The sequence below is a fragment of the Corvus moneduloides genome, chromosome 12 (genome assembly GCF_009650955.1).
Source record: "Corvus moneduloides isolate bCorMon1 chromosome 12, bCorMon1.pri, whole genome shotgun sequence".
Lineage (NCBI taxonomy): Eukaryota > Metazoa > Chordata > Aves > Passeriformes > Corvidae > Corvus > Corvus moneduloides.
In genome coordinates this window covers 1,451,338-1,475,365 of record NC_045487.1, presented here as the reverse complement: position 1 = coordinate 1,475,365, position 24,028 = coordinate 1,451,338, and the positions used below count along the sequence as shown (strand labels likewise).

Sequence of the window (24,028 nt, the reverse complement as noted above, 5' to 3'; positions counted from 1 at the left end):
GAGGGCAAATAATAAAGGGGGCTGCCACCCCAGAGTGGAGGTGAGACCCTTGAAAGGGGGATGTCACAGAAAATCAGGTGCTTTAGGTGTGGTTTTTATGTTGTAAATCTGCCTTCTGTTTTCTAAAATGAAGGCAGCTTTTTCCTAAATCAAATAACCAATAAAGGTACGCAGCCTGCAAGAGCTGAAAGAAATGAAGAGTCTCTCTCAGCCCCTGACATCTCAGCTGTGACTTTGCTCTGGGAATCAACCCCTGGCTCCTGATTCTTGCCCAACCATGCCCCAGCACGTGGCATTTGTGACTCTGGGACCCAAATCAACCCAGGGATCTCCCCTGGAAGCACCACAGGCACGAGGGACGGAAAGCTGCTCTAAAACTGGATAGAAATCTGCCTGCTGAATAAACCTGTGAGCAGCCAGTTCTTCCTCTGGGTATTAACACCCCCCACCTGATTTTCCTTCACCAGACCCCAATTCCCCTGCCCAGAGGAAACAGTTCTCAGCCAGCACAAACAAATGGATCAACCAGCCTGGTTCATCCTCTTAATTTGAGGAGGTTTTCTGCTTGAAGAGGAGGAAGCAATACAATTCACACTTATTACCAGCACTTAACAGGGTCATCTTTTGGTGCAAGATCCATGGGGGAAGATCCCCTCTGTCCAAAGAGAAACCTCCTACAAGGCACAGAGGGAAATCAGGAGAGGAAGGGGGATCAGGAATGAGGCTCCTACCGTTCCTGGCATGTCCATTCGTTGTGTAAAAGCCATTCCTGACTGGGAGCCGGCCCGTCAGCAGTGCTGCTCTTGCTGCAAACAACACAAACATTTATTTCTATCCATTCCCTGCTTAATATTAATATTATTGTAGGAAGATGAGGCCAGCACACTGACTGAAGTGTGTCAGTGTCCTCCTGTCACAGCCACAAAATCACCCACATTAAAACTGGCAGAACTCCCCTCTCTCACGAGCCACAGAGAGAGCCAGGTTCTGATGCATCATTTGAGTTATTGCAGGTGAAATTTGGCCCCTTCATTAAATCAGCCACACTGAAGAGTCATTACTTTGAATAGCCAATGGAGCAACCCTTCTATCTCAGTTAGAGATATATTTATTATGTATTTAAGAGGAAATCCTAGCACACACTCATCAGATGCTCAAGGCTAAGCTTTCGAGCTTGACTGAACAAAAAACATAAAGAAAGAGCTGTCCAGCTTTGACAATAAAAGTCAAGTCTTGACTGCAGGGAATATTTAAACAGATGCTTAACTTCAAGTATATGCAGTCCCACCACTGGATTAGCAGGATCTCAGCATATTTTAAATGCCTTTTCTGAGCAAGGACATCATCAACACACTGGCAAGTGCTATCCTAAATGAGAGCCCAAATAAAAAGCCCCTGTTCTTCATTCTTGTTTCAGTTCTTGGCAGCTAACCAGGTTTGAGGGGGAAAAAAGAAAGGAAAAAAAGAAACCACCTCACAGAAAAAACAATAAGGAGAAGAATATCTGCCTCTGCAAGACCCAAACGTTCCTTTTATCTCTTGTCCCTGTCCCAAGAGTCTTGCAAGACACCCGGGTCAAAAGCAGGACACAAACTGCTGCCTTTCCTTGCATGAAAGTCTCACCAGAGCCAACAGAATCATACCAAATATGCTCAGCAACAGTTCAGACCCTGCTTTGTTTAACCCACAATGAGAAAGATGAAAAAAATGCAATGACTAGGGCTGGAATACTGAACTGAAATGGGATAAAAATCCTTTAGCTGGACTGATCACTGAACCAGTGCTTTGTATGAACTGAAAACTGTCGGTTTTCCAATCCAAACATAAATAAAAGGGGAGCAAAAGGCAAGATCAAAGCAGCAAATCCAATCTCTGGCTTGAAGGCAATCACTGGTTGGGTTGTTGATTCATGTCAGAGGCTGGCAAACACCCCAAACTTCTCAGAGGAAGATGTTTCTCATGCTTACACGGTTCAAACTCCAGTTTACTTACAGGGAGAGCAGAGGGGGTTGGCAGTATAAAAATCCAGGAAAAGCATCCCTTCTGCAGCCATCTGGTCTAGGTTAGGAGTTTCCTTAGAAGGCTCTCCGAAAGCTCCCAAATCCCCCCAGCCCATCTGTAAAAGGAACACACCAGAAGATGTCAAAGTCCTTCTCCACAGCCACGTTTCTGGGCCCACATAACACTTTTACTGTATCCCTTAACTTATAAAATTTTACAGCACTCATCTCCCTACTGAAGACTTCACAAATGGGACAAAAATGATCTCTGCCAACCCTGTGGAGCAGGGAACTCTTGCACTTTTCCCTGGCAGGTGGGAAATTGAGGCACACACGGCATTAAATGACTTGTTAACAGGTACCAAAAGCACTTGCAAGAAGCCCAGTGCCTTTACTCTTACTCAGAGGCCTGAGGCACGCCCAGAGCAAGGAGGAAGAGGAAGTTACACATGATTTACTCGGGGCTGTGCAGCTGCCACGTCTGAGCCTTCAGTCCCTGCCCACGTGTCTGTGCTGGACCCCAGGATTCCACCTCAGCCTCTGGATCTATCCCTCTGCAGAACTAGAAACACAAGGAAAAGGTCTGAACTCAAAAGCAGCACTGCAGGAAAAGCAAGGAAGTGTTTTAAAAGCCAGAGGAATCTGCCAGAGGCATCACATGTCACTGTGCTTATCTGCAGGACTGTGGTTTCACCCTGTTCTTCCTCCTAATTCTGAGGGGTCACACGCCAGGAGAACCATAAAATTCCCACCACGGTGTCTGTGCTCACTGCTGAAAATTTCATTACTGGGAAAAGCACAGCTTCAGGCAGAAGGTTCTAGAAGGGAGCAGCTTAATGAGCCATTAGGCACCCCAGGTGCTGGGGGTTCTATTGTGCTTTAGCAAAGGCAAGCGATTCCTTTGATCCAGGTGTGTGTCCCGTGAGCCATGCATGCACAGGGTGGGATGTACCCAGATCCCTAGGAAACCATCTGGTGCCATTAGTTTGGGAAAGAAAATTGTCACAGAGCTACATTCCGAGTTAAGGAACAATTAAATGCCTGACACTGGGATGTGGAATTAAAACGGATACAATGGATTTAGCCCCAGTTTCTTTCTTCTGCTGCTTTATCATCAAGGAAGAAAGACAAAAAGAATCTCACGTTGCTCTAATTCCACGGAGTCCCAGAGGATCAAGGGGAAAAAAAAGCAGGGAGATGTATTTCTAATGAACATATTACATAAATCAGTAGTTCACAGAAGCTCCAGACAGGAGCTGTGCCTCGTGCTGTACCAACGCTTCCAGAGCGGGAGAATCACTGTCCCAAAGAGCTTTCCTCTGGAAAATTACAAATGCCAGCTTGGGAGGGGGAAATATTCCTGAATGGAAAACTGAGATCACAGAATCACAGGATCACCGAGGTTGGAAAACACTCCAAGCTGTGCCCAACCCCCACCTTGTCCCCAGCCCAGAGCACTGAGTGCCATGTCCAGGCCTTCCTTGGACACCTCCAAATCTCCCTGGGCAGAGGCTCAAGTGGCTGGAAAAGCAGGTGATTATCCTGCTCAGGAGTATAGGAACACCACGGAAACAACAAGCAGCATAAACTGGCAAACAGGTGGGAAGGGTTTGCCCACCCTTGTGAGCTCCTTGAGGAGCTTCCAAGAGCAACAAACACATTTCCACCACAAACACAGCTGGAAGGTGACAGAAAACTGTTAGGAGAGAAGCAAACCAGGAAGATGGCAGCGACCTGAACGCATTGGAAAGGAATATATTTCCTTATCCGTGTGTCCAAGGGTGCAAAATTGAAAAGACTTTGAGTTAGAAATAAATCTGTGATTATTTCTGCTCCTTAACAATTTATTGCCTTTTTTTTTTCCCAGTTCAGAGAGCCCAAATGAGTAGAATTACTTTTCCTCTTGCTTAGTTTTTCAGGAGGCCACCAACCCCCTCCTTGTGATCAGCAACCATTAGTGTTAGAAGGGAGCTCTGGAGATCATCCAGCCCAAGGCAGGGGCACCTGGAGCAGGTGGCACAGGAACACGTCCAGGTGGGACTGGAATGTCTCCAGACAGGGAGACCCCACGCCCTCCCTGGGCAGCTGCTCCAGGCCTCTGCCGCCCTCCATGGACAGAGGTTCTTCCTCGTGTTCAAGTGGAACTTCTCGTGTTTTAGTTGGTGGCCGTGGCTCCTCTTGAAGTCGCCGGGCACCACTGAACAGAGCCTGGCACTGTCCTCTGACACCCCCTGATGGGATCCCCTCCCAGCCTTCCCTTCTCCAGCCCGCCCATGCCCAGCTCCCGCAGTGCCTCCTCACCAGGGTGATGCCCAGATCCCTCACACCCCCCTCGGGGTGACTCCCCCGGGCCGACACCACCTCCCACCCCTCCGCCACCCACCGGGACTCCCCGGGGAGCCCCCGAGGGTCCCCCACTCACGTCGTCCATGAGGAGGAGGAGGATGTTGGGGGCGGCGGCGGCGGCGGGGCCCAGCACCCAGCAGAGGCACAGCGGCCCCAGCGCCGCGCTCGCCATGGCAACCGGGCCCGCGCGCCGCGTGACCGCCGCACGTGACCGGCGCGCGCGCCGCACGTGACCGGCGGGAGGGGCGGGCCAAGATGGCGGTGTGCATCGCCGTGATCGCCAAGGAGGTGCGGGCGGCGCGGCCGGGGCCGGCTGAGGGGAACGGCGGGCCCGGCGGGGCAGTGGGGTCTGGGGAAGGGTGAGGGGAGAGGGGCTGGGGCTCTGTTTTTAGGGTCTGAGCGGGACCTGGGATGTGGGGCCGGGTGAGGTTGTGAGGGGAGAGGGGAATGGGCGGGCTGTCAGGTTGTGGGGTCTGGAGAGGGGTGAGGGGAGCAGAAGAGAGCAGATACAGCGGGAGTGGGGTGGACACTGCGGTGAAATGGGCTGGGCAGGAGCAGAAGGGCTGGGGCAGCCGGCACAGGCACAGTGTGAGGGAGAGGAGAGGAGTTTCCCTTGAGAAGAGCTGGGTCCAGGCCCTGCTGGGACAAGGGGACAGGGGAGCAGGGAGACCTGAGCCTTGTGCAGTGCCTGTGCACATGATTCTCCTGCCGTGGGGACAGCTGTGCTCCGGAGGTGCTGCAGCTTGGGAAGGGGGCCGTGCTGTGAACACCAATGGTTAAATCGCTCTGCCAGCAGCAGATCCCAGTGCGTGTGATTCGTTCTGCCCCCAGAATTACCCGCTGTACATCCGGAGCGTCCCCACGGAGAACGAGCTGAAGTTCCACTACACCGTGCACACCTCCCTGGACGTGGTGGATGAGAAGATCTCAGCCATGGGCAAAGCCCTGGTGGACCAGAGGGAGCTGTACCTGGGGCTCCTCTACCCCACTGAAGACTACAAGGTGTATCTTTGTCACGCCTTTGGCCAGGCCATTGTGGGTTTAGTTTAATCACAGAATATCCTGGGCTGGAAGGGACCCACAGGACCATCAATCCAACCCCAGGCCCTGCACAGGCACCCCAAATCCCACCCTGGGCATCCCTGGCAGCGCTGTCCAAACGCTCCTGGAGCTCTGGCAGCCTCGGGGCCGTGCCCATTCCCTGGGGAGCCTGGGCAGTGCCCAGCACCCTCTGGGGGAAGAACCTTTCCCTGATCTCCAACCTGAGCCTGCCCTGACCCAGCTCCAGCCACTCCCTGGGTGCTGTCCCTGCTCACACAGAGAACAGCTCTGTGTCTGCCCCTCATGAGGAAGTTCCCTCATGTTTCCAAAGCTTGTCTCTTTGGGCACATTCCAGCGTGGTTTAGTGGCTTTGCCAGGCCCTGCTGTGTGAGAAGCACATCCTTAACCCCTGCCCAGGTACGGCTACGTGACCAACTCCAAGGTGAAGTTTGTCATGGTGGTGGATTCCTCCAACACGGCCCTGAGGGACAACGAGATCCGCAGTGTGAGTGCACCAAAGCAGAGCCACCTCGGTGGGTTTGCTCCTTCCAGCTACTCAAGAAGTGCTGAGAAACAAAAAATTAATGAACTCACCTCCATTCCCTTTCCAGATGTTCCGAAAGCTGCACAGTTCCTACACTGACATCATGTGTAACCCTTTCTATAACCCTGGGGACAGGATCCATTCCAGGTGAGTGGGTTGTCCACATGGATCTCCATCTCTTTGCCACCTTTCTGGAACTTTCAGGGTACCTCTGATGCAACAGGACCAACCCTGTGGCTGGCCAGCTCAGGTGTGCATGCTCCAAGTGCCTTAATGAGAACAGTGATGCTGGGTTTGGGTCATTGCTGCCTCACAAAAAACTGAGGGTGTCATAAAAAATTCTACTGAACTCTCACTCCCACCCCAGAACTGGTGTTACAAACATTAAGTCAAGAAAATGTATTTTTTTGGGAGAAAAAACTACCTGAAAATAGACTTGATGATTTTAGAGGTCTTTTGCAAACTTAATAATTGTATTAAAATCCAGTTAAGTTGAACAGGGTAAAGAGTGAACAGCCCTTGTCCAGGGTTTATCCTTGGGTGGGGACAAACATTCAGCACATGGAATTCCCTGTGTGTGAGGGAGGGCCAGTGTCCCCCATTCCCATTGTAATCTCACAGGGAATTGGGAGTTTCTATGGCCTTGGCAAGAACAACTTCCATACTTCACAGAGACAGGGCTGCAGCCAGGGTGAGACCTGTCCTTACCTCAGCTTAATTAAAATCATTAATCCCTCAACAGCCTGTGCTGTAAAGAGTAAAACCCTGTGTCCAGCTTAGGGAAAGCCAGGCAGAGGCAGGGTGAGAAAGTGGTTTTGTTACAAAAGCTCTGCTGTGCACACTGAGCTGCTTCCTTTAATAATCTGTGTTTATTTCCCTCTCCAGGGCTTTTGATACCATGGTGAACTCCATGATGATGCAGGTGTGCTGAACCCCTTCCCATGCCCCTGGGAAACATTCCCTGTGTGCAGGAGCGTGCCTGCAGTGCTGTAAATATTCCATTCTGTCTCATAACTTAAATCTATTCTGTGTAAAATAAACGTGACACCTGCAGGGTTTGCCTGGATTTGTACTCGAGCAAACCTGAGCATAGCAGAGAAATCACAGAATCATGGAATGGTTTGGTTGAGAAGGGACATTAAAGCCATCTCATCCCACCCCCTGCCATGGGCAGGGACACCTTCCACTGTTCCAGGCTGCTCCAAGTCCCACTGGAACAAGAGGAGCTCCAAGGTCCCTTCCCACCCAAACCTTTCCAGGAGCTTCCCTTCCTGGGTGACTGAGTTTGCTGTTATCACTTTGCACCTCATCCAGACACACTCCACAGTGACCCCCAGCACCGGTAGAGCAGCTGGAATAAATCCACCCAATCCAGCCACGGATTAAGCCATCAGGATTGCACAGCTGCCTGGCTCATCCCAAATTAATCTCTATTAGCATCTCCTCCCCTGCAGCTCCCTGCTGTTCTAATTAAAGACTCCCAAATCAGCAGCAGGTATTTAAATGGAATAAAGCATAAATTGCACTGGAAAAGCATCCCAGCTCCAGCACTCCAGGTTCAGCAGAGGAGATGCAAGCAGGAGCAGGCACTGAGCAGCTGCTCAGTGCTTCTCACACACCTCTACTCCAAGCACTTCATCAGTTAAAAACCACACAAACCAGCTAAAAATAACAAAGCTGCCCAGCTCCAGGGGATCCCAGGAGCCTGGAGAAAGCCACAAGCACACATGAAGTTCACACAGCAGGATCATTTATTTTAAAAATAAAAAACAGTTAATAAAAGTAACAATTACAAATACTTTCTCAACAAGAACTTAAGTACATTTCATCAACAACCACCTGGAAAATCTTGGGAGGTTCAAGCCTCTCCCACCACATCTCCACAAGGCACAGCTGTGCACTGCTATCCTCAAACATTTTCATCTAAAAATCTTGGCTGTTTTCACACACAGAAACAGGAGCTCCGTGTTGCCTGTTCCACAAGAGAGTCAAAACACCCCAAAGTAGATTTTTATTAAAAAGTAAGTTTCAAAAAAATCATAATCCTATCAAACAGAAGCCCTAGAAAAAGCTGGTTTGTAGTCTAAGCCTAAGGGTAGCTCAAAACAAGGTCAGCCTCAGCAGCACTGAGCACAACATCAACACAACATGAAGAGTTAAGGCCTCAAGCTTAAAAAAAAAAAAATTCCAGAGATCTTAAAAGGAAATAAAAAAAAAAAAATCAGTGGGATTTTTAGCCTGGCAATGCCCCTGAGCTGTGAAAAGCTGCTTTAGGAGTCGGTTGCATCTGTTGCATCTGGGTTAGAAGAATCCTAACCAAGGATCCTGAAAGATTAGTGGGAGAATTACATAATAAAACCCATTTCCATGCAGAACTTCCCCCTGGAATGCTGTCTGCTGGGGTTCCCAGCCTGCCTCTTCTAACACAAAGTTCCTCCTTTAAAAACACGTGGCTTCAGAGCTCATGAGCATAAAATCAGCAGAAAGGGAAGAGCCAGGAACCTTCCTGCCTGGCAGCCAGCTCTGGTGGTGCTCTTTGGTCCTGAGCATCCAGCTGGGCTCACACCATCCCCAAAGTGACTCCAGAGCAGGAATGGTGGTGGGAATAGAAAGAAAGACCAGACTAAATTTGCACCAGTGAAGGTGATTTTGCAATGCTGCTACTACAAGAAATAAAGTCAAATGAGGAGTTGGCAGCACCCTTTGATTCCTGGAGCTCTGGAATAAAAGCAGGAGGGAGGGAAGAGGGGGTTGCTAACACGCAAATTAAAAAAGGGCAGGGTTTTGTGAGACCCAGGTCTTGTTCAACTACCAGAGATAGAGGCTTCCAGAGGAACCAGGGATACTTTTTCCCTATCCTGGATGTACAAACACAGCGAGCTAAAAACCAGACCCAAACCACATCAAGCTCCACCTTCTTCCCAAGGGAAAGGTCACATCCACAGGGTTGGTGAAGGAAAAGCTCCCCAGCAATCGGATCTGGAGCTGCAACCCAAAACTTTCTCCACTCATTTGGGAAAGAACTGAGATTTTAGAACCTTAGGAGAAGGCAGCATCCAGCTGCTGTAGGAAGAGCTGAGGGAAGTTCACGGCCAAGCAGTGGCATGGAGGGCATCCAGCGAGCCAGGAGCCAAACCAAACCCTCCAGGATCCAGGACAGCCCTTTTCCACGGGATAAAGGAGGAGACTTAATGGTCTGGGAGGGCTCATCCCTTCCCAGGACTGTGTTCTCTGGAATGAGCCTGCTCTCCACACAAACGCAACCCCCCGGGGCAGAGCTGAGGTGGGATGAGCTCTCCTGGGATGCTCGCAGGCTGGAGCAGATCCCATCTTCCCTCCTGCAGCCCAGCACAGGGCTCATCAGTAATCCTCACAGCCAGGCAGATGGCATTTTTAAAATTAATCTGTTTTTTGGCTTCCATAGGCATATTTTTAAATCTCTCCAATCCCATCTCCTTGTTTCAGTCCCATCGGCATCACCAGGCAGTCCAGCCTTTTCTAGTATGGAAAATACCAAGGCACCAGCCTTGCCCGACCCCTAAACAGAACAAAACCAACATCCTGAAGCACAGGGGCATTTGCTCCCTGCTCCTTCACCCTTCCAAGGGCTCCCCCCCTCCTGCACAGCTACCCCGGGCTGCACCCCCAAAACCAGGGGAGCCCCAAAGCCAGGCACAGCTCTGGGACTGCTCAGGCTGGCAGCGTGATGCCCACCCACCACTCCCTGAATTCCTGCAGGGACAGGGTAACAACTCCAGGTTTCCAGCTGTTCCTTCCTGCCAGAGCCCTTCTCCATCCTCCCAGCCATGCCAGGGTGGGAGGGGCCAAGCCGAGACACAGAGCAGGGAACCCCATCCCAGGAACATCCTGCTCCACACCTGAGGAACCCCCACGCCCAGGGACTCACCTGTAGGTCCTCCCTCGCACCCTGGGCTGCTGCCCCCCGTAGTAGCCTCCCCAGCGGCCCAGCCCTGCCCGCGTGGGGAAGTAGCCCCGGTAGCCCCCGCGGTCGGTGCTGCTGATGCCGGGCATGTTGGTCCTCTTGGGCAGCACCTGGAAGGTGGGGAGGGGCTGCTGGAGCTGGGATTCGGCACAACCACAGGCACCCAGGGCTGGGAATGGGGTGGGGGCAGCCCCCCGGGGCCTCCCCCAGCTCTCACCTTGATGACACGGCCCCTGAACACGCTCTCGTCCAGCTCCACTGCAGCCTTCACGGAGCTCTGCTCCTCGAACTCGATGTAGGCGTAGCTGTGAGGGAACGGTGTGAGCACAGCCCAGGGACACCCTGGAGACCCCATCCCCGCCCTGCCCACAGCACTGACCCTTTAGGGTGGCCCGAGAACTTGTCACAGAGGATGGTGACCCGGTTGATGTGCCCACAGCTGTTGAAGTGAGACTCCAGCTCTTCGGCTGTGCCCCCGTAATCCACCTGCAACGACAGTCCCCATCCCCAGCTTGTGGGTGAGGGATCCACACCCCACCACGGGAGGCAAAGGGCCCAGCTGGCCCCGCTCACACTTCCTCACCACAGCTTCAGCCTCTCCTGAGGGCCAGGGGACCCTCCCAGATGAGTGCTGCCACCTGGACATACAAATCCAAGAGACAGCCTGCCCTGCTTTGAGGGAACAGGCCACACCACACAACCCACGGCTTCCAGGGGCTTCTGGGGAGCTGACACTTGCAAGAGATGAGCTGCAAGTGGCAGATGCTGAGCCACATTCCCAGGCTGGGCTGGGCAGAGGAGAAACACACTTGGGATGGGAACAGGCAGGCTGTGGTGGAGGGCAGATGGGCCCCATGCCAGGCATTTGGGACACACGCTCAGCTGGGCACTGAGCAGCAGGAAGGGCTCTGCTCCAGGGCTCCCACTTACGTTGCCCACGTAGATGGAACGCTGGTCAGCCTCCACCTTCTCCTTGGTCGTCAGTGGGAAGAGAGCTGTGGAGAGAAGGGATTGGTCACGGACAGAGGGACATCTGTCTGTTCCCAGCACAGCCACCACTGAGCTGATACACTGCAAAGCTCCTCAGGTCCCTGGTCACATCCAGGTGTATCCCAGTCCTCACACTGCTGCCTCCTCCTCCATGCCCTTGCCCCTCTTCTCTTCACAGTGACTCCTCTACTGGGGCTGTTGGTACTAAACTCAATTACTCAATTGAATTAAATGCAATTAAATTAATTTACTGCATCTGGGCCCACACAGGTAGAAGGTAAGAGCTGACAGAAGGTGCATTAGCATCACACCAGGCCTGGGACCCCCCTCACCCACCTTATGTGTCCAGTCCCAGGTGCCCAGAGAGGCAGAGCCAAATACTCTGGGCTCCAATTGTCACCCTGTGCCCCAGAGGTGTCCCTGGGGAGGGAGAACAGCACCCAGCAACAACCCATACCTGCTTCTGAGCTCATGAACAGGTGGTTCTCAGCTTCCAGCTGCAGCTCCTTCAACCTCTCATCCTCTTTCTCTATCTCCCGCAGTTTGGCTTTGATGGCCTCCAGCTCCTGAATCCCAAAACAAGAATAGCACGAGCAGCACACGGAGCAGGGACACCCCAGGTGTAAAAAGTTCCCCATTTCATTTGGGCACCAGGGAAAACTGGTTCCCTATCCAGGCAGGCACTCACCGGGTCCAGAACACCCAGCTCCTTTGTGCTGTTCCCCTCTTGGGGGCTCGCATCTGAGCTCTCATCTGCTGCCTTACACACAGACGCCACCTCTGCCATGTCCCAGGATGCCAGCTCCGCTTCCAGGGACGGTGGGTCTTGCCACCAGATCTCTGAAGTGTCCAGGAAGAAAGGACTGGGTAGGACAAGGGGTAAAAAGGCATTTAACAAACACCCATGTAACGTGGAAGCTAAAGCACAGCCTCAGCCAGGCGAAGGTTTTCAGGGTGTTTCCACCACAAGGATGAACAGGTGACATTAATGCAGCTTGTTCTCTGTGCTGCAAAACCCCAGACCTGCAAAGTACAACCAAAAGGTGCCCAGTTCATACTGAGTCACTTCCCAGCTCACCGGGGCTGCACAAGGGACCTGGAAGCAGCTGCCCCAAAGTGGAAAAAAACCCCCAGGGCCACGCGGCCGGCTGGTAGGGAAGGGAAGGCAGAGAGGCCGCAGGACACGGCTGTAAAGAGAGAGAGCAACTTGGGAGCTCTGCCTCCCGCAGCGAGGGCAGAGCCGCACCCTCCCAGCCCCCGAGGGGCTCACAGAGGGACACGCCCTACCCCAGGAGAACGAGCTCGCCCACCCGTGAGCGGGAAGCCCATCCCGCTGCAGCCCGGGGAGCCGCGGCGGCCGTGTCCGGGGGGCCGCGTCCGGGGGGGGCCGCGTCCGGGGGGGCCGTGTCCGGGGGGGCCGTGTCCGGGGGGGCCGTGTCCGTCCCGCCGTGCCCGCCCCGCAGCCCCGGAGCCCGCCCGCACCTGCCCCGGGCCCCGAACATGCTGCGCGCGGCCGGCGGAAGCGAGGACCACGTGCAGCTCTCCCGCCACCACGAGCGGCCCTCGCCCCCGCGCGCCGCTTTCACACGTCAGCGGCCAATCAGGGCGGGGCGCGCGCCAGGCCCCGCCCCCCAGCGACGGGCGGGGGAGCGGCGGAGGCGGCCCCGCCCCGGGGGGATCCCGGGGTTGAGAGTTCGAGACCAGGCGGTGACGTTCAGCTGGGGCTGACACGCGTGGGCAGGGCCCCCTCCGCTCCTCACGGTGCACGGACCCCGTTGGTGATGCCGGGGGCTGCAGGCAGCTGGCTGCGTAGGGGGAGCAGGGGGGCACCCCGAGGGTGCAGCAGCGGCAGGTGGGACACATCCCTTTGAGTGCCCTGGCGATACACCCGAGATTCCCCTGCCACGGACACCCCTCCTTTGCACTGACCGCCCCCAGGGCTGTAATGAACCCGCCGAGCCAGGGCCGGGGGCACGGAGTGCAAAGCACTGCCAGAAGTGGGGGACGAGGGCACCCAGCACAAGCCCAGGCTACGGAGCCTCTGGTTGATATTAAATTGTCTTTATTACACAGATACAGAGTTAAGAACAGACATAACCTGAATCATAAAGTTTACATCTTTCACAGGTCAAACATACAGTACACTTAGAGAAAGCGGGGAACAGCAAGGGGGGGACAGCATGCCGAAGGAAAGTCCTACCACGTCATCTCTCTGGGCTGGCCCCACACCCCACGCCTGGCCCTGGCGGGGGGCTCTGGTTTCCAGCCCCTCAGGGCCCCCCGTGCCCCGGTGTGCCCGTGCCAGGGCTGGCAGGGCTCCGGGAAGCGAGTGCTGCCGCAGCCGGGAGGGAGGGGGGACACTGGCACGAGCTCCCTCCCGGGGCCGTGGCATCGGAGGAGCCCCCAGGGCTGCCACGGCAGGGGGGACATCCCATCACAGTGCCTGGGAGCTGGGAACACAGCGGCATCTTGTCCCCAGCCTCAGAGCCACTGGGATCCAGAGAGGCACCCCGAGGACAAAGGGGGGGACCCCAGCAGCCCCTGGAGGAGGAGGAGGAGGAGGAGATGCTGCAGGGGGAGTTCGGGGGGCTCTGGCAGTGATGGAGCAACAGCCAGGCAGGTGTGGGGCCCCGCTCCAGCCTCGCCGGGATGTGGTACTTTGGTTTCAGCTGGGATTTTGGGTTGGGAACGCGAGGAAGGGGCTGCAGAGGGGACCCCGGCGCCGTGGCTGGCACCAGAGAGCCGCGTCTCTCCTGCCACCTCCCCAGCTTGGTGCCACAGCCAGCACCCGGCGCCCGGGGCTCTGCCTCCCCACGGGCACGGGGACCTGGGACACGCTGTCCCCATGTCCCCAACGCCGTCCCCCTGCCCCAGCCGCGATGGGAGCGGGAAACCCAGCAGCTGTGGGCAACCACGGGGACCTGATGTGGCACCACGCTGCCCCACGGCCCCTGCCCCGGCCAGGCTGTGCCAGGAGCACGCTGCTCACCCACTGCCACCTCCCAGGTGCCACAGAGCCACCGAGGGGGCGCAGCACGTGGCACACGTCCCCTGGCCCCCCACACCCCCCAACAACACCATTTTGGAGCAAACCCCCAGGGAAGCACCCACAGCACCAGCACGGCATCACTCCGGCCCCGCGGCCGCTCCGTCCTCCCCGCAGCACAAATTTTTTTTTGGGAAATCTCACATTTAAAGCTGTCGTTCTGGTTTGGCCGCCCGCTGAGACTGTGCCGCCCGTCACCGCCGTCCCCTCCCTCCGTCGGCTTTTGGTTTCGATGCAAGGTTCTGTAGGGCAGTTTTATTCTTATTAAAAGAAAAAAAAAAAAAAAAAAAAAAAGAAGAAGGAGGAAAAGAAAAAAGAAAAAACAAATCATAATAATTCCAAAAAAAGCAAACCAGCAGGGAGTGGAAAGGAGAGCAGCCCCTGTGGAAGTGCTCTCGCCCGCGGTTTCCCGGCAAGGTGGAGGTAGAGAGGCAGAGCGCCGGCAGGAGCGGGGCCGGGGGCAGGCGGGGACACGGCGGGAGGGAGGGGACGGGCCGGACAGCCGGGCGAGCAGGGGCGTCTGCAATACTCTTATATATTACCTCTTCTCGGGAAACGTAAGAAAAATAGACAATATTACATATGTCACACCATAAATAAAGTGAACAGTCGAGGGAGGGGCACCCGGCAAAGCTCCCAGGGCTGGAGGGGCACAGAAACCACCCAGGGGGTGCAACGAGGTCTTGGGGGGGCACAGAAACGTCCCCGGGGTGGTACCAAGACCTTGAGGTGCACAGGAACTCCCTGGGGGGATGCACCAAAGTCTTGGGGTGCAGAGAAACCTCCCGGGGGATGCCCCAAGACCTCAGGGTGCACAAGAAGAGCCCTGAGGGGATTCACAGAGACCTTGGGGTGCACAGAAACCCCCCAGGGGGATTCATCAAGGTCTTGGGGTGCACAGAACTCGTCCAAGGTGATGCACCAAGATCTTGGGGTGCACAGAACCCTCCCAGGGGATGCACCAAGGCCTTGGGGTGCACAGAACCCCCAGCAGGGCTGGGTGCTGGTGGCACAGGGCCGGTGACATCACCCTTGGGGTGTCCCAAGCTCTGCTGTGGCCCAGCCCAGCCCTGGGTGCAGCACAACCCCCCGGCCCCAAGCCCTTCCCTCCTCTTCCTCCCCTACGGAAAACACACAGGATGGGTTTTGCAAATGCGGAAAAACTACAGCTCCTCTCGATGCCAGGCCTCGCTCGGGCCAGCGCCACAGCTCCACGCTTCCTCCTCATCCTTTATTTGGCAAAAGTCTCTTATTATTATCATCATCATCACTATCATTATTATTATTCATTTTTGGACCTCTGCAGACACTATTTACATTCACATTAGCGCACAGCACTGCTGCCTCCGCTCGGAGCCGCCGGACTTTCCGTATTGCACTTCCGTCCTCTGCGCCGCTCCGGCGAGGCAAGAATCCCAAATAATCCACATCGTCCTTGGCCGCCGCCTCGGCCAGGAAGGAGGCAGCATTCCTTTTCCTTTCCTTCTCCTTTTCCTCTTAAAAATCCTTGTGAAACAAATCCAGCGCGGGGTGTGGGAGCAGCCTGGCAGTGAAGGGATGGGGGGTCGCCCGACGGCTTCGGGGAGGGAGAAACCCAAAATCTGTCTTTTAATTTTCTTTTTTTTTTTTTTTTTTAATTCTCTTTTTTTATTATTCTCTTTTTTTTTTAATTCTCCTTTTTGTTCTCCTTTTCCAGGGCGGTGGTGGGCAGAGGTAGAGACGTGCTGGCTCCGGCTGCGGTTCTCAGCCCCATCTCCCCCTCCCACACCTTGGGGGTTGGGGTTTTAGTAAAAAAACACCTTTTTTTTTTTTTTTTTTGCTTTATTTTAATAGAAACTCTTTAAAGCCCCAGGGGCACGTCCATCCATCCTTGTGGGGAGGGGAAGGAAGCGACAACAGAACGAAACGAACTTTGGCAGTGGAGAGACGTTTGGATCTTCCTTGGTTTTGGATTTCCTTTGGAGCAGAGGTGAGTCTGGTCTGTTCTTGGCTAGCTAGCAAGGTAGTTACAGGTGAGCATCCGTCACGCGTCGTCTGGTTTTTGGATTTTCTTTTTTTTTTTTTTCTTTTTTTTTCCTTTTTTACAATTTCTTACTTAAAGCCAAAGAGTCCGACGTTTTCTTTTTTATTTTCTTTATTTTTTTTACAAAAAAAAAAAAAAGGTAAAAAGAAGAAAAAAAAAAAAAACCAGGAAGAGAGAGACGAAGAAAAGAAGGTTCTTTCCTCCTCCAGGTGAGCCTCTTGGCAGCGCTGATGTGGGATGGGATCAGGCTGGTCTCTCCCCACAGCACTACGTGGTGAGGCTGGAGCCAAATCCCTCATCCAGAGAGCAAAAAAGGAAAAAAAACCAACCAAAAAACCCAAAAAATCCCAAACCACAATCCCCCAACCGATAGAAAACCAACCGAAAAAAGCCAAAACAAAGACTGAAGAGAGAACAGAGACCGGTATTTGCCTTAACTCCACTTAAAGCCCAGTTTGAGGATCTGTGAGGATTAGTTGTGAGAGCTAGAGAGGTCGTTTCGGAGGTCACACGAGTCAGGTAGCTGAGGAAATTGCACCGGGTGCAGTCCGTGGCTCTCGCAGTCCGAGGGCAGCTCAGCGGGACGCGCTGTCCAGCGGCGCCGGCGTGGCCGGGGTGCCGGCGCGGGACGCGGCCACCGAGCCCGCCTCGCTGGGGCTGCTGGCCATGGCGGGCACGCCGTCAGGCTGGCCCGGCCCGGGGGCGGCGGGGCCCGGCAGCCCCTGCAGAGTCTGCCCGCAGACGTGGTGGTGCTTCTCCCAATCCTTGTGCTGGCAGAAGGAGCCGCAGTAGCGCGCGGTGTTGCAGCCGCTGCACGTCTCGCTCGCCTTCCGCCCGCAGTTCCAGCAGCTCTGCGGGAACGGGAGCACAGCCTCAGCTCCGGAGCGTGCACCCCCAGGCCGGGCTGGGCACCCTCACCCAGGACCGGGCACTGCATCGTCCCAGACCATGCACCCCTGTCCTGGACCACGTACCTCATCCCAGAGCGTGCACATCCATCCCATTCTCTGTATCCCCATACCGGACCAGGCACACCCATTCTGGACTGTGCTCCCCTATCCTGAACTGGGTCCCCCTAATCCCGGACCATATAACCCTACCCTGGACCACGCACAATATCCCAGACCATGCAGATATCCTAGACTGCGTCCACATCCAGGACTATCCACCTCATCATGGACCACACACTTCATCCTGGATCCTTCACTCCATCCCAGACTGTGCTCCCCCATCTTGGATATCCTCCCACATCCAGGACCATGCATCCCCCTTCATGCACCTCCATGAAGGACCGTGCATCCCTATCCATGCACCCCATCCAGGACCATGCACCCCATCATTGGCCACACCCCACATCTCCACCTCAGTGCAAGTATTCCCCTCTCCTCCCATCCCATGGCGCTGCCACAGGCTCCCGTTCCCACCCTCACACGCAGATGCTGCAACCTCAATTGCGAGAGGAGCAGGTCCCACACATCAGCACTGCCACCAGCCCGTCCCCCCAGGGTCCCCACCTCGCTCGAGTCCTCCTGCTGGTTGATGACAGTGAGAGCATCCTCAGACGCCTGGCGCTTGGCCTCGGCCAGGGCCCGCTCCATCTTGGCGCGCTCCGTCGTGATCAGCTCGTGGGCTTTCCGCTCGGCATCCGACACAGCCTTCTGCAGCTCGGACATGGCCTGGCGCTTCACCTCGTTCACGGCTTCTTCTGGAAGGCAGCAGCCGAGCATGGCCAGGGTGTGCCAGCGCCCCAGCATCCCCCCTTCCCTCAAAACCACCCCAAATTCCTCCAGCACCACAGACATCCCAATGAGGGCAGCTGGGGCAGAGCCCCTGCCGGCTCAGCGCTCTGCGGGGGCTGCCCACCCCACACTCACCAGCCTTCCTCCAGATCTCCTCTGGCATGTACCCAGAGAGCGGCCGCGGCACAAAATCCCGGTGAGCGTCTGCGAAGGAGAGAGGGGACGCCCTTAGGAGACGCCGTCCCCTTGGAACGCACCCACCGGCAGCGCCGGACCCCCGGGAGAACGGCGTGGGCACCCCGGAGAGGGGCGCAGCCCCCGCCCCGGGGCTCAGTACCTAACTGGGGAGCCTCGGCGGCGGCGGAGGAGGAGTTGTGGGGGCGCGCGGAGGGGGGGCTGCCTTTCTTCATGTCCTCGGCGTCGCTGTAGCGCCGGATCCAGTGGTTGAGCTCCTCGCGATCGGCCTCCTGGCACCGCCGCAGCACCGTCAGCGACCGCCGCGTCTTCTCCACCATGTCCATGATGCAGTTCAGCAGCTGCGGGGCAACAGCAGGGATGGGGAGGGGGCTCTGCTGCAAGCAGCCGGGGGGCTGCGGTGCCCAGCCCTGGGCAGGGGGATTCAGGTTGTGCCAGGCTGTGCCAGCTCCAGGGTGCTGCGCTGGCTGCGGAGCAGAGGATGCTCGGGAGAAAAGCCCCGTGAGGGACACGGGGCAGATGGAGGGCGGGATGCACACGGGACGGGGCAGGGACGCTACACGTACGTTGTTGAGGTGTTTCCACTCCTCCGCCCACTCCCGGTCCGTGAGCCGGTGGTCGATCACCTCTTCCTGCCGCGTCCCGTGCACGGCTACAAGGCAAGAGCGGAGCGGGGTCAGCCCCCCTGCAGGACCCCTCTCCCTTCAGGGGGGCCCCAGCCCCGTTCCCCCCTGTGCGTGGGGACAGCAGGGCTCACCGGCGGGCCGCTGGCGCTCGCGGAGCTCCCGGGGGTCGGGGTGCCGGTAGGTGTCCCGGTAGTGGTGTGCCATGGCCATGTCCTCCAGGCGGTAGTGCTGGGGCAGGGGCGGGCCGGCGGGGGGGTGCCCCAGCCCGTTCGGGGGGTGGCTCAGCCCGTTGCTGGGGCTGTAGCGCTGCGCCGGGCTCATGGTGCACGGCCGCTTGCTGAGGTGCTCGGGGTGCAGGGGGTCTCGGTCCAAACCGTTCTCTTTGGTCCTGGCCGGAGGAGAGGAGATGGTCCCCACTGGGCCCCCGGGAACAACCTCCCCTTTTCAGGGATGTGTCCCTGAAAAAGCCCACACGCCCCTTCCCGGCTGGCACCTGTCTGGCGTCCTCCTCTTGCCGCTCTCGCCCACCTCCAGGAGCAGCTCGGAGGAGTCGATGGGAGAGGAGGCGTTGGCGTCCAGCAGCAGCTGCTCGTGCTGGGCCAGGTACTGGGCCGGGGTCTGCTTGGCCATGCGGGCGCAGTGCAGCAGCTCCCGCTGCAGCAGCGGCAGGTTGGCCTGTGGGGGGTCACAGTCCAGTCCGCGGCCCCGCAGCCCCCCCGGAGCAGCCCGGCTGTGCCCCCCGCTCGCCACAGGCAGGGGGTGCGAGGCAGGCAGCTGCCTTCCCTTTGGGGTCCCGCTTCCCTTCCCCAGGGGACAGCCTTGGGATGCCAGCAGCATACCCAGGGGCAGCTGGGCTTTTGGGGACCACACATGTGGCACCCCACAGGGTTCAGACACAGCTTCAACAGAGCTCTCCTGCATGCTGGCAGGGGCTGCAGAGCACCATCCCCTGAGCCAGGTCGGCCATCTCGGTCACCCTTGTCCCCACGACTGCTCCCTGGGGACTGCACCTCTGGGACCTCCAGCCCATGTGGCACCCACGACTGTGAGGATCAGCTGGGAACTCCCCTCCCACCCACCCACCGTGTCCCCCCCCACGGCGCTGCAGCCCCAGGAGCAGCAGGAATTAAGCAGCAGAACCCCCTTTTGCCCAGCGCTCTGGCTGCCAGCCCTGGATTTCGCCTGAGGCAGCTGAGCCGCAGCCAAATCCCATCTGTGGGACACGTTAGCGCCCGAGCTGGAGCTGCAGTTGCGGTGAGCAAGGCCGGACCCTCCCTCCCCTTCCCTTCCCCGGCCGGGGGAGAGCAATCCCACAAAAACAGCAAGTCCCCAGTCTGGGAAGCACGCCGAGCCCGGCTGGTTGCAGTTAGGATAATGAGAAACATCTGGAACGGGTGGTGGGAACAGCTGGGAGCGCGGTGCCAGGGCGGCCGCCGCGCTCTTGGCACTGGGACAGCGGGGATGGATCCCAGCCTGCCTGGAGCCACAGGGCCACCAGTGCCTGCCAGGGCCTGGGGCTTCACCTTTCCCTGCTCCCATGGATCCCAAAAACCCTGCAAACTGGGCAGGAGGGGAGGGGGCTCTGCCATCCCCCTCCAGCTCAGCCTGGAGCAAACCACTCCAGCAGATTCCTGAGGTGAGCACAGACCTCCACTCATGGACGCCTGCACTGGGAGGCCTGGGATGCAGAGGTGGAAAAGGGGCTATTTTTGCACTTTTAAATTATTTCTTTGCTAATGAGGGACAGGGGACACTGGGCTCGAACATCTGCCGGCAGTGCTGGTGCTGCCAGGCGTGCCAGCGCCGGGCGAATCTCTCTGGAGCGGGGTGACACTGCAGAGTCAGCACGAAATTAAAAGGCAAATAAAAAAAAAAAAGAGGGAATTTTTAATGAATTGCAAATGGCAACCAGCTGGGCCGACCCCTTGCTGTATTGCAACCAGCCCGGCCCTGTGCGGCACCACACATGTGGGGGCACACGTGTGCCTGGGGGGACACGGGCAGACCCACAGGCGGCTGCCAGCCCCAAAGCCACCCCCAAATCCCCTGTGCTGAAATGCTGCCACGAATCCCGCCATGCCCAGGCTGGGGCACCCACCTTGAGGAAGGGGATGACGAAAGGTCGCAGCGGGAAGTTGGTGGCCTCTTGGAGCTTGGCGTGAAACTCCTCGATGGTGAGGGTGGAGTTCTGTGGGGACAGCCTGGGCTCAGCACCCCTGGCACAACCCCCGCACCCCTGGGGGACACTTGGCTGGTCCTCTCCCATTCCTGCTCCTCTGCCAGCTCTGCCGCGCTCACAGGAAAACCACACTCAAGGGAAAACCATGCTCAAAGCTTCACTGGCAATGCCAGCAGCCAGGACCCAACCCTGCAGCGGCTGTGCAGATCCCAGGAGATGCTGGGAAAACAACCCCCTTTTCTCCAGGATTTAGGTCAATCTAGGCCCCTCTTTCCCTTTTAGCAGCATCTCCATCCCCAACAGAAAACCCAGGATCCTCAGATGTGGGCAATCCCGTGGCTGACCCCGCGGCCGGCGGACGTACCACGAGCCCCAGGACGAGGGTGCGCACCCGCTCCCCGATCTCAGGGGAGATGTCGTTCCCGAACTGCTGCAGGGTGGTGAGGAAGCGCTTGAGCTTGGACAGCTGGCGGGCGCCGCAGGCCGGAGGGAGCTGGTGGGTGGACAGGGAGGCGCTGGAGGAGGTGGCCGGCCCATTGCTGAACCCGTTGGGGGTGGACGGAGCCCCATTGATGGCGGTCGGTGAGTGGCTGCTCCCGTTCATCACTGGGGAGACAGGGAAGGGGGGGTCAGAGCAGGTGGCTGTGCCCTGGCACGGTGGGGACAAGGCTGGGATGGCAGAGTGTTCTGCTGGGTAATGCGGGGCTGGCACCCCCTGGAAGGCTTCACGATGCTGCTGCATCCCTGGGGCCGCATCCTGGACTGCTCCCGGTGCTGTGGGGAAGGAGGGGATGCAGAGCATCTCCCAGCACAGCAAGGGCTTGATCCAGCTCCTCAACAGCCAAGGCAGCCAAGCCAAGGGCTCCATCCTGGCCCTCTGGGAGCTGCTCAGCGTTCCCAGAGAGAATCCAAGAGCCATTTCCCACGGAGCCCAGCCTGGCTTGCGGCACATTGCCACCTCTGTCCCCAGTGCCCAGTCAGGAAGGACAGGAGCTGCCTGAACACCCCACACCGGCAAACCCAGGAGGGATATTTTGGGGTGCCAACCATCAGCGTGGCAGACCCCTCTCTCCTGCACCAGCTCCCTGTGAGCACAGAGACCTTTCCCCGGCCAGCGCGGGTGACAACACGCATCACCCACGTCCCGCCGGCGCGGGTGACAACACGCGTCACCCACGTCCTGACCGCGCGTCGCCCTGCGGCCCCCGGCACGCACGCGCCTGTCCCCGCTGGCATCACACTGACCTGGGGGTGCTGTGCTGCCCTGCCAGCCCTGCCTGCTCTGGGGGGCTCCCACTCGCTCTCCGGCCGGGCAGCGCCCGCCACCCGCTGAAGAGGTGCCGAAAATAACCCGGCGGCCACAACTGCTTTTATTCCCGCGACAGGTGCGTTCCTAAGTTGGACACCACACATGTCCCTGCGCCGGGATGGGGTTGGGGGTCGCATCCCTGTGACCCGCCGGGGCAGGGCGAGGGGCTGGCGACGGGGAGCACCCCCGGGGGGCTGCGGCTGCGCTCGGGTCTCTCATGAGAGCGGGTGTTTCATTTTACTTACAAAGACAGACCATCGACCATTTCAAGCAACCATGAAAACGGCCGCGAGGCAGAAACGTCGGAGGGCCAGCGTCTCGATCTGCAAGCAAAATAAAACACGCTATGATGAGAGAGCAGAGGGGGCAGCTCTCGGCCCGGGGGGCCCTGCACGGGGCGCTCCTCACCGTGGGCACGCGTGCCACGGGCAAAGCCGCCGGACACACCGGGGACCCGGGCCCCTGTGTCCCACCGCAGCCACAGGGAGGGTTCAGGGCGTGGATGCTCGGCTGTCTGATAAAGTCCCCACATTTTAGGGACTGAACAAGGTCCCCCGAGGCCAGGAACAACCAAAATGCTGTGGTGTTCCATGCCAAGCTGCTCCAAGGCGCCAGCCTTGTGTCTCAAACCCTGCTCCATGCTGAGCTGTGGCAGAAAGGCTGCCTGCACCCCCAGCCCTGTGTCCTGCATCCTGCTCTGTGCCAAGCCATGGCACAGAGGCCGCCTGCACTCCTGGCCCTGTGTCCCGAATCCCTCTCTGTGCTGAGCCGTGGTGCAGAGGCTGCCTGCACCCCTGGTCCTGCATCCCAGACCCAGCCAAACCTGGGCTGTCACGTCAGCCACAGCGCTGGGATTGAAACCCAAACCCCCTCCAAGCACAGCCAAGCACGAGCTGATTTCTAGAGAGCCTGTCCAGGAGCGCTGCTGGGGGGCTGCAGGTGTCAGGGGCTGCATCTCAGGGGTTGGTTTAGGGTTTCTTCTTCCTCACTGGGGTTTTTCTAAGCAGGAAACAGCCACAAGCAAAACCCTTGCACACACATGAGCCCGGGACACGTCCCGGTGGAGCTGGAACAGCCACTGACAATGGCCACTGCCACTCCTGTCAGGGGGCCAGCCTTGTCCCCTGCTCTTCTGGATCCCACCCTGCATGTGCCCTGTCCATCCATGTGCCAGGACGGTGACAGCGGCACAGTGACCAACCCCTGGCGCAAACCCTGCGGGTGTGCAGTGAGCCCACGTGCCTCCAGTACAGCCACCACCTTGGGCTGTCCCTAGTTCAACTACAGAGACCGAGACTCCCACCTGGAGTCCCCTGATGCCACCACGCCACAGCCTGGGCAGGGCAAGGAGGTCCCAGCCACTGTGGCTGGCCATGACAGCACCCTGCCACCACTGGGTGCCACAGGCAGAGGGACAGATGTGTCCCCACACGCCTGGGACCCACCACGGGGCCATCTCCGATCCACAGGAACTCCCCCAACCCTCACCATCCTCCAGTCAGCCACTCCTCTGTGCCAGCACTGGTGACCGGGTGGCAGGAGAGCAGGGTGTCCCTGTCCCCAGGGACCTCGCAGGGCACTGCTGGCCATGGCCAGTGCCACGGCGCTCCCCGCGGGAACATGCACGAGCCATGCCTTGGGAATGTGCACCCAGGGAGCTCATCCAGCCCGAGGACAGGCAACGTCACCCCACGTCCCAGCCAGCACCGCGCTGGGCTCTGCGGACGCTGCTGGCCCCGGGTGCCGCGTGTGAGGTGGAGGCGAGGGGAGCTGGGCAGCCCCAGGCTGGCAGCCCCAGGCTGGCAGCGCGGTACTCACTGGTGCTTGGCGTGAAGGAGGGGTGGCGCGTGGCTCCCTGCGTGACGGCCGGCGGCGGCGGGGGCATGCTGGGCGGCGTGGACCGGGCCTGCGTCTTCACGTCGGCCGGAGAATCAGGCATGGTGGCAGCCGGAGTCTCCGCGTTATCTGCGGGAAGAGGGCACGGGGTGGTGACCAGGGTGTGCCAGGCAGGGCCGTGATTCCCTGGCAAACAGAGGGGACACTTGGG

General features: G+C 57.8%; 4 protein-coding genes across 13 annotated transcripts in view; 1 reads left to right on the top strand and 3 right to left on the bottom strand.

Moving 5' to 3' along the window:
• Positions 1-4,539, bottom strand: part of GALNS (galactosamine (N-acetyl)-6-sulfatase) — a 44,491-nt gene extending 39,952 nt beyond the window's left edge. For 3 of the 4 annotated variants that reach the window (XM_032122202.1, XM_032122201.1, XM_032122203.1), the window contains exons 1-3: positions 4,423-4,539; positions 1,993-2,116; positions 732-806 (exon numbers count right to left, since the gene is read on the bottom strand). In XM_032122202.1, the coding sequence (XP_031978093.1) occupies positions 732-806; positions 1,993-2,116; positions 4,423-4,518 (295 nt within the window). In that variant the 5' untranslated portion in view covers positions 4,519-4,539. The other variant, XM_032122204.1, reaches the window with a different exon arrangement.
• TRAPPC2L (trafficking protein particle complex 2 like) lies at positions 4,530-7,003 on the top strand. The gene is made up of 5 exons (XM_032122207.1): positions 4,530-4,634; positions 5,178-5,350; positions 5,805-5,892; positions 5,999-6,078; positions 6,817-7,003. The coding sequence occupies exons 1-5, from the start codon at positions 4,602-4,604 to the stop codon at positions 6,860-6,862; spliced, it is 420 nt and encodes a 139-aa protein (XP_031978098.1). The 5' UTR covers positions 4,530-4,601; the 3' UTR covers positions 6,863-7,003.
• Positions 7,004-7,659: 656 nt separating this feature from the next.
• Positions 7,660-12,434, bottom strand: PABPN1L (PABPN1 like, cytoplasmic). The gene is made up of 8 exons (XM_032122205.1): positions 12,347-12,434; positions 11,553-11,727; positions 11,322-11,430; positions 10,805-10,869; positions 10,254-10,360; positions 10,092-10,179; positions 9,839-9,984; positions 7,660-9,469 (listed from the first exon to the last, which is right to left on the bottom strand). The coding sequence occupies exons 1-8, from the start codon at positions 12,364-12,366 to the stop codon at positions 9,430-9,432; spliced, it is 750 nt and encodes a 249-aa protein (XP_031978096.1). The 5' UTR covers positions 12,367-12,434; the 3' UTR covers positions 7,660-9,429.
• Positions 12,435-12,909: 475 nt separating this feature from the next.
• Positions 12,910-24,028, bottom strand: part of CBFA2T3 (CBFA2/RUNX1 partner transcriptional co-repressor 3) — a 28,325-nt gene continuing 17,206 nt past the window's right edge. For 4 of the 7 annotated variants that reach the window (XM_032122194.1, XM_032122196.1, XM_032122190.1 and 1 more), the window contains exons 2-12: positions 23,800-23,946; positions 22,227-22,304; positions 21,037-21,278; positions 20,592-20,681; positions 18,987-19,168; positions 18,625-18,881; positions 18,434-18,519; positions 18,010-18,208; positions 17,808-17,876; positions 17,448-17,638; positions 12,910-16,784 (exon numbers count right to left, since the gene is read on the bottom strand). In XM_032122194.1, coding sequence (XP_031978085.1) covers positions 16,509-16,784; positions 17,448-17,638; positions 17,808-17,876; positions 18,010-18,208; positions 18,434-18,519; positions 18,625-18,881; positions 18,987-19,168; positions 20,592-20,681; positions 21,037-21,278; positions 22,227-22,304; positions 23,800-23,920 — 1,791 coding nt within the window. In that variant the 5' untranslated portion in view covers positions 23,921-23,946 and the 3' untranslated portion in view covers positions 12,910-16,508. The remainder of the gene's footprint in view (positions 16,785-17,447; positions 17,639-17,807; positions 17,877-18,009; positions 18,209-18,433; positions 18,520-18,624; positions 18,882-18,986; positions 19,169-20,591; positions 20,682-21,036; positions 21,279-22,226; positions 22,305-23,799; positions 23,947-24,028) is intronic. The other 3 variants (XM_032122195.1, XM_032122193.1, XM_032122192.1) reach the window with 2 other exon arrangements.

What these genes read in the sequence shown, in the direction of transcription:
- TRAPPC2L (XM_032122207.1), top strand. Translation starts at nt 4,602, where the DNA reads ATGGCGGTGTGCATCGCCGTGATCGCCAAGGAG. An exon ending in TCGCCGTGATCGCCAAGGAG is followed by an intron (nt 4,635 to 5,177) that starts GTGCGGGCGGCG and finishes TTCTGCCCCCAG; the next exon opens with AATTACCCGCTGTACATCCG. An exon ending in CCCACTGAAGACTACAAGGT is followed by an intron (nt 5,351 to 5,804) that starts GTATCTTTGTCA and finishes ACCCCTGCCCAG; the next exon opens with GTACGGCTACGTGACCAACT.
- PABPN1L (XM_032122205.1), bottom strand. Translation starts at nt 12,366, where the DNA reads ATGTTCGGGGCCCGGGGCAG. An exon ending in GTTCCATCTACGTGGGCAAC is followed by an intron (nt 10,361 to 10,804) that starts GTAAGTGGGAGC and finishes CTGTCGTTGCAG; the next exon opens with GTGGATTACGGGGGCACAGC. An exon ending in TCAGGGGCCGTGTCATCAAG is followed by an intron (nt 9,985 to 10,091) that starts GTGAGAGCTGGG and finishes CCCACCTTCCAG; the next exon opens with GTGCTGCCCAAGAGGACCAA.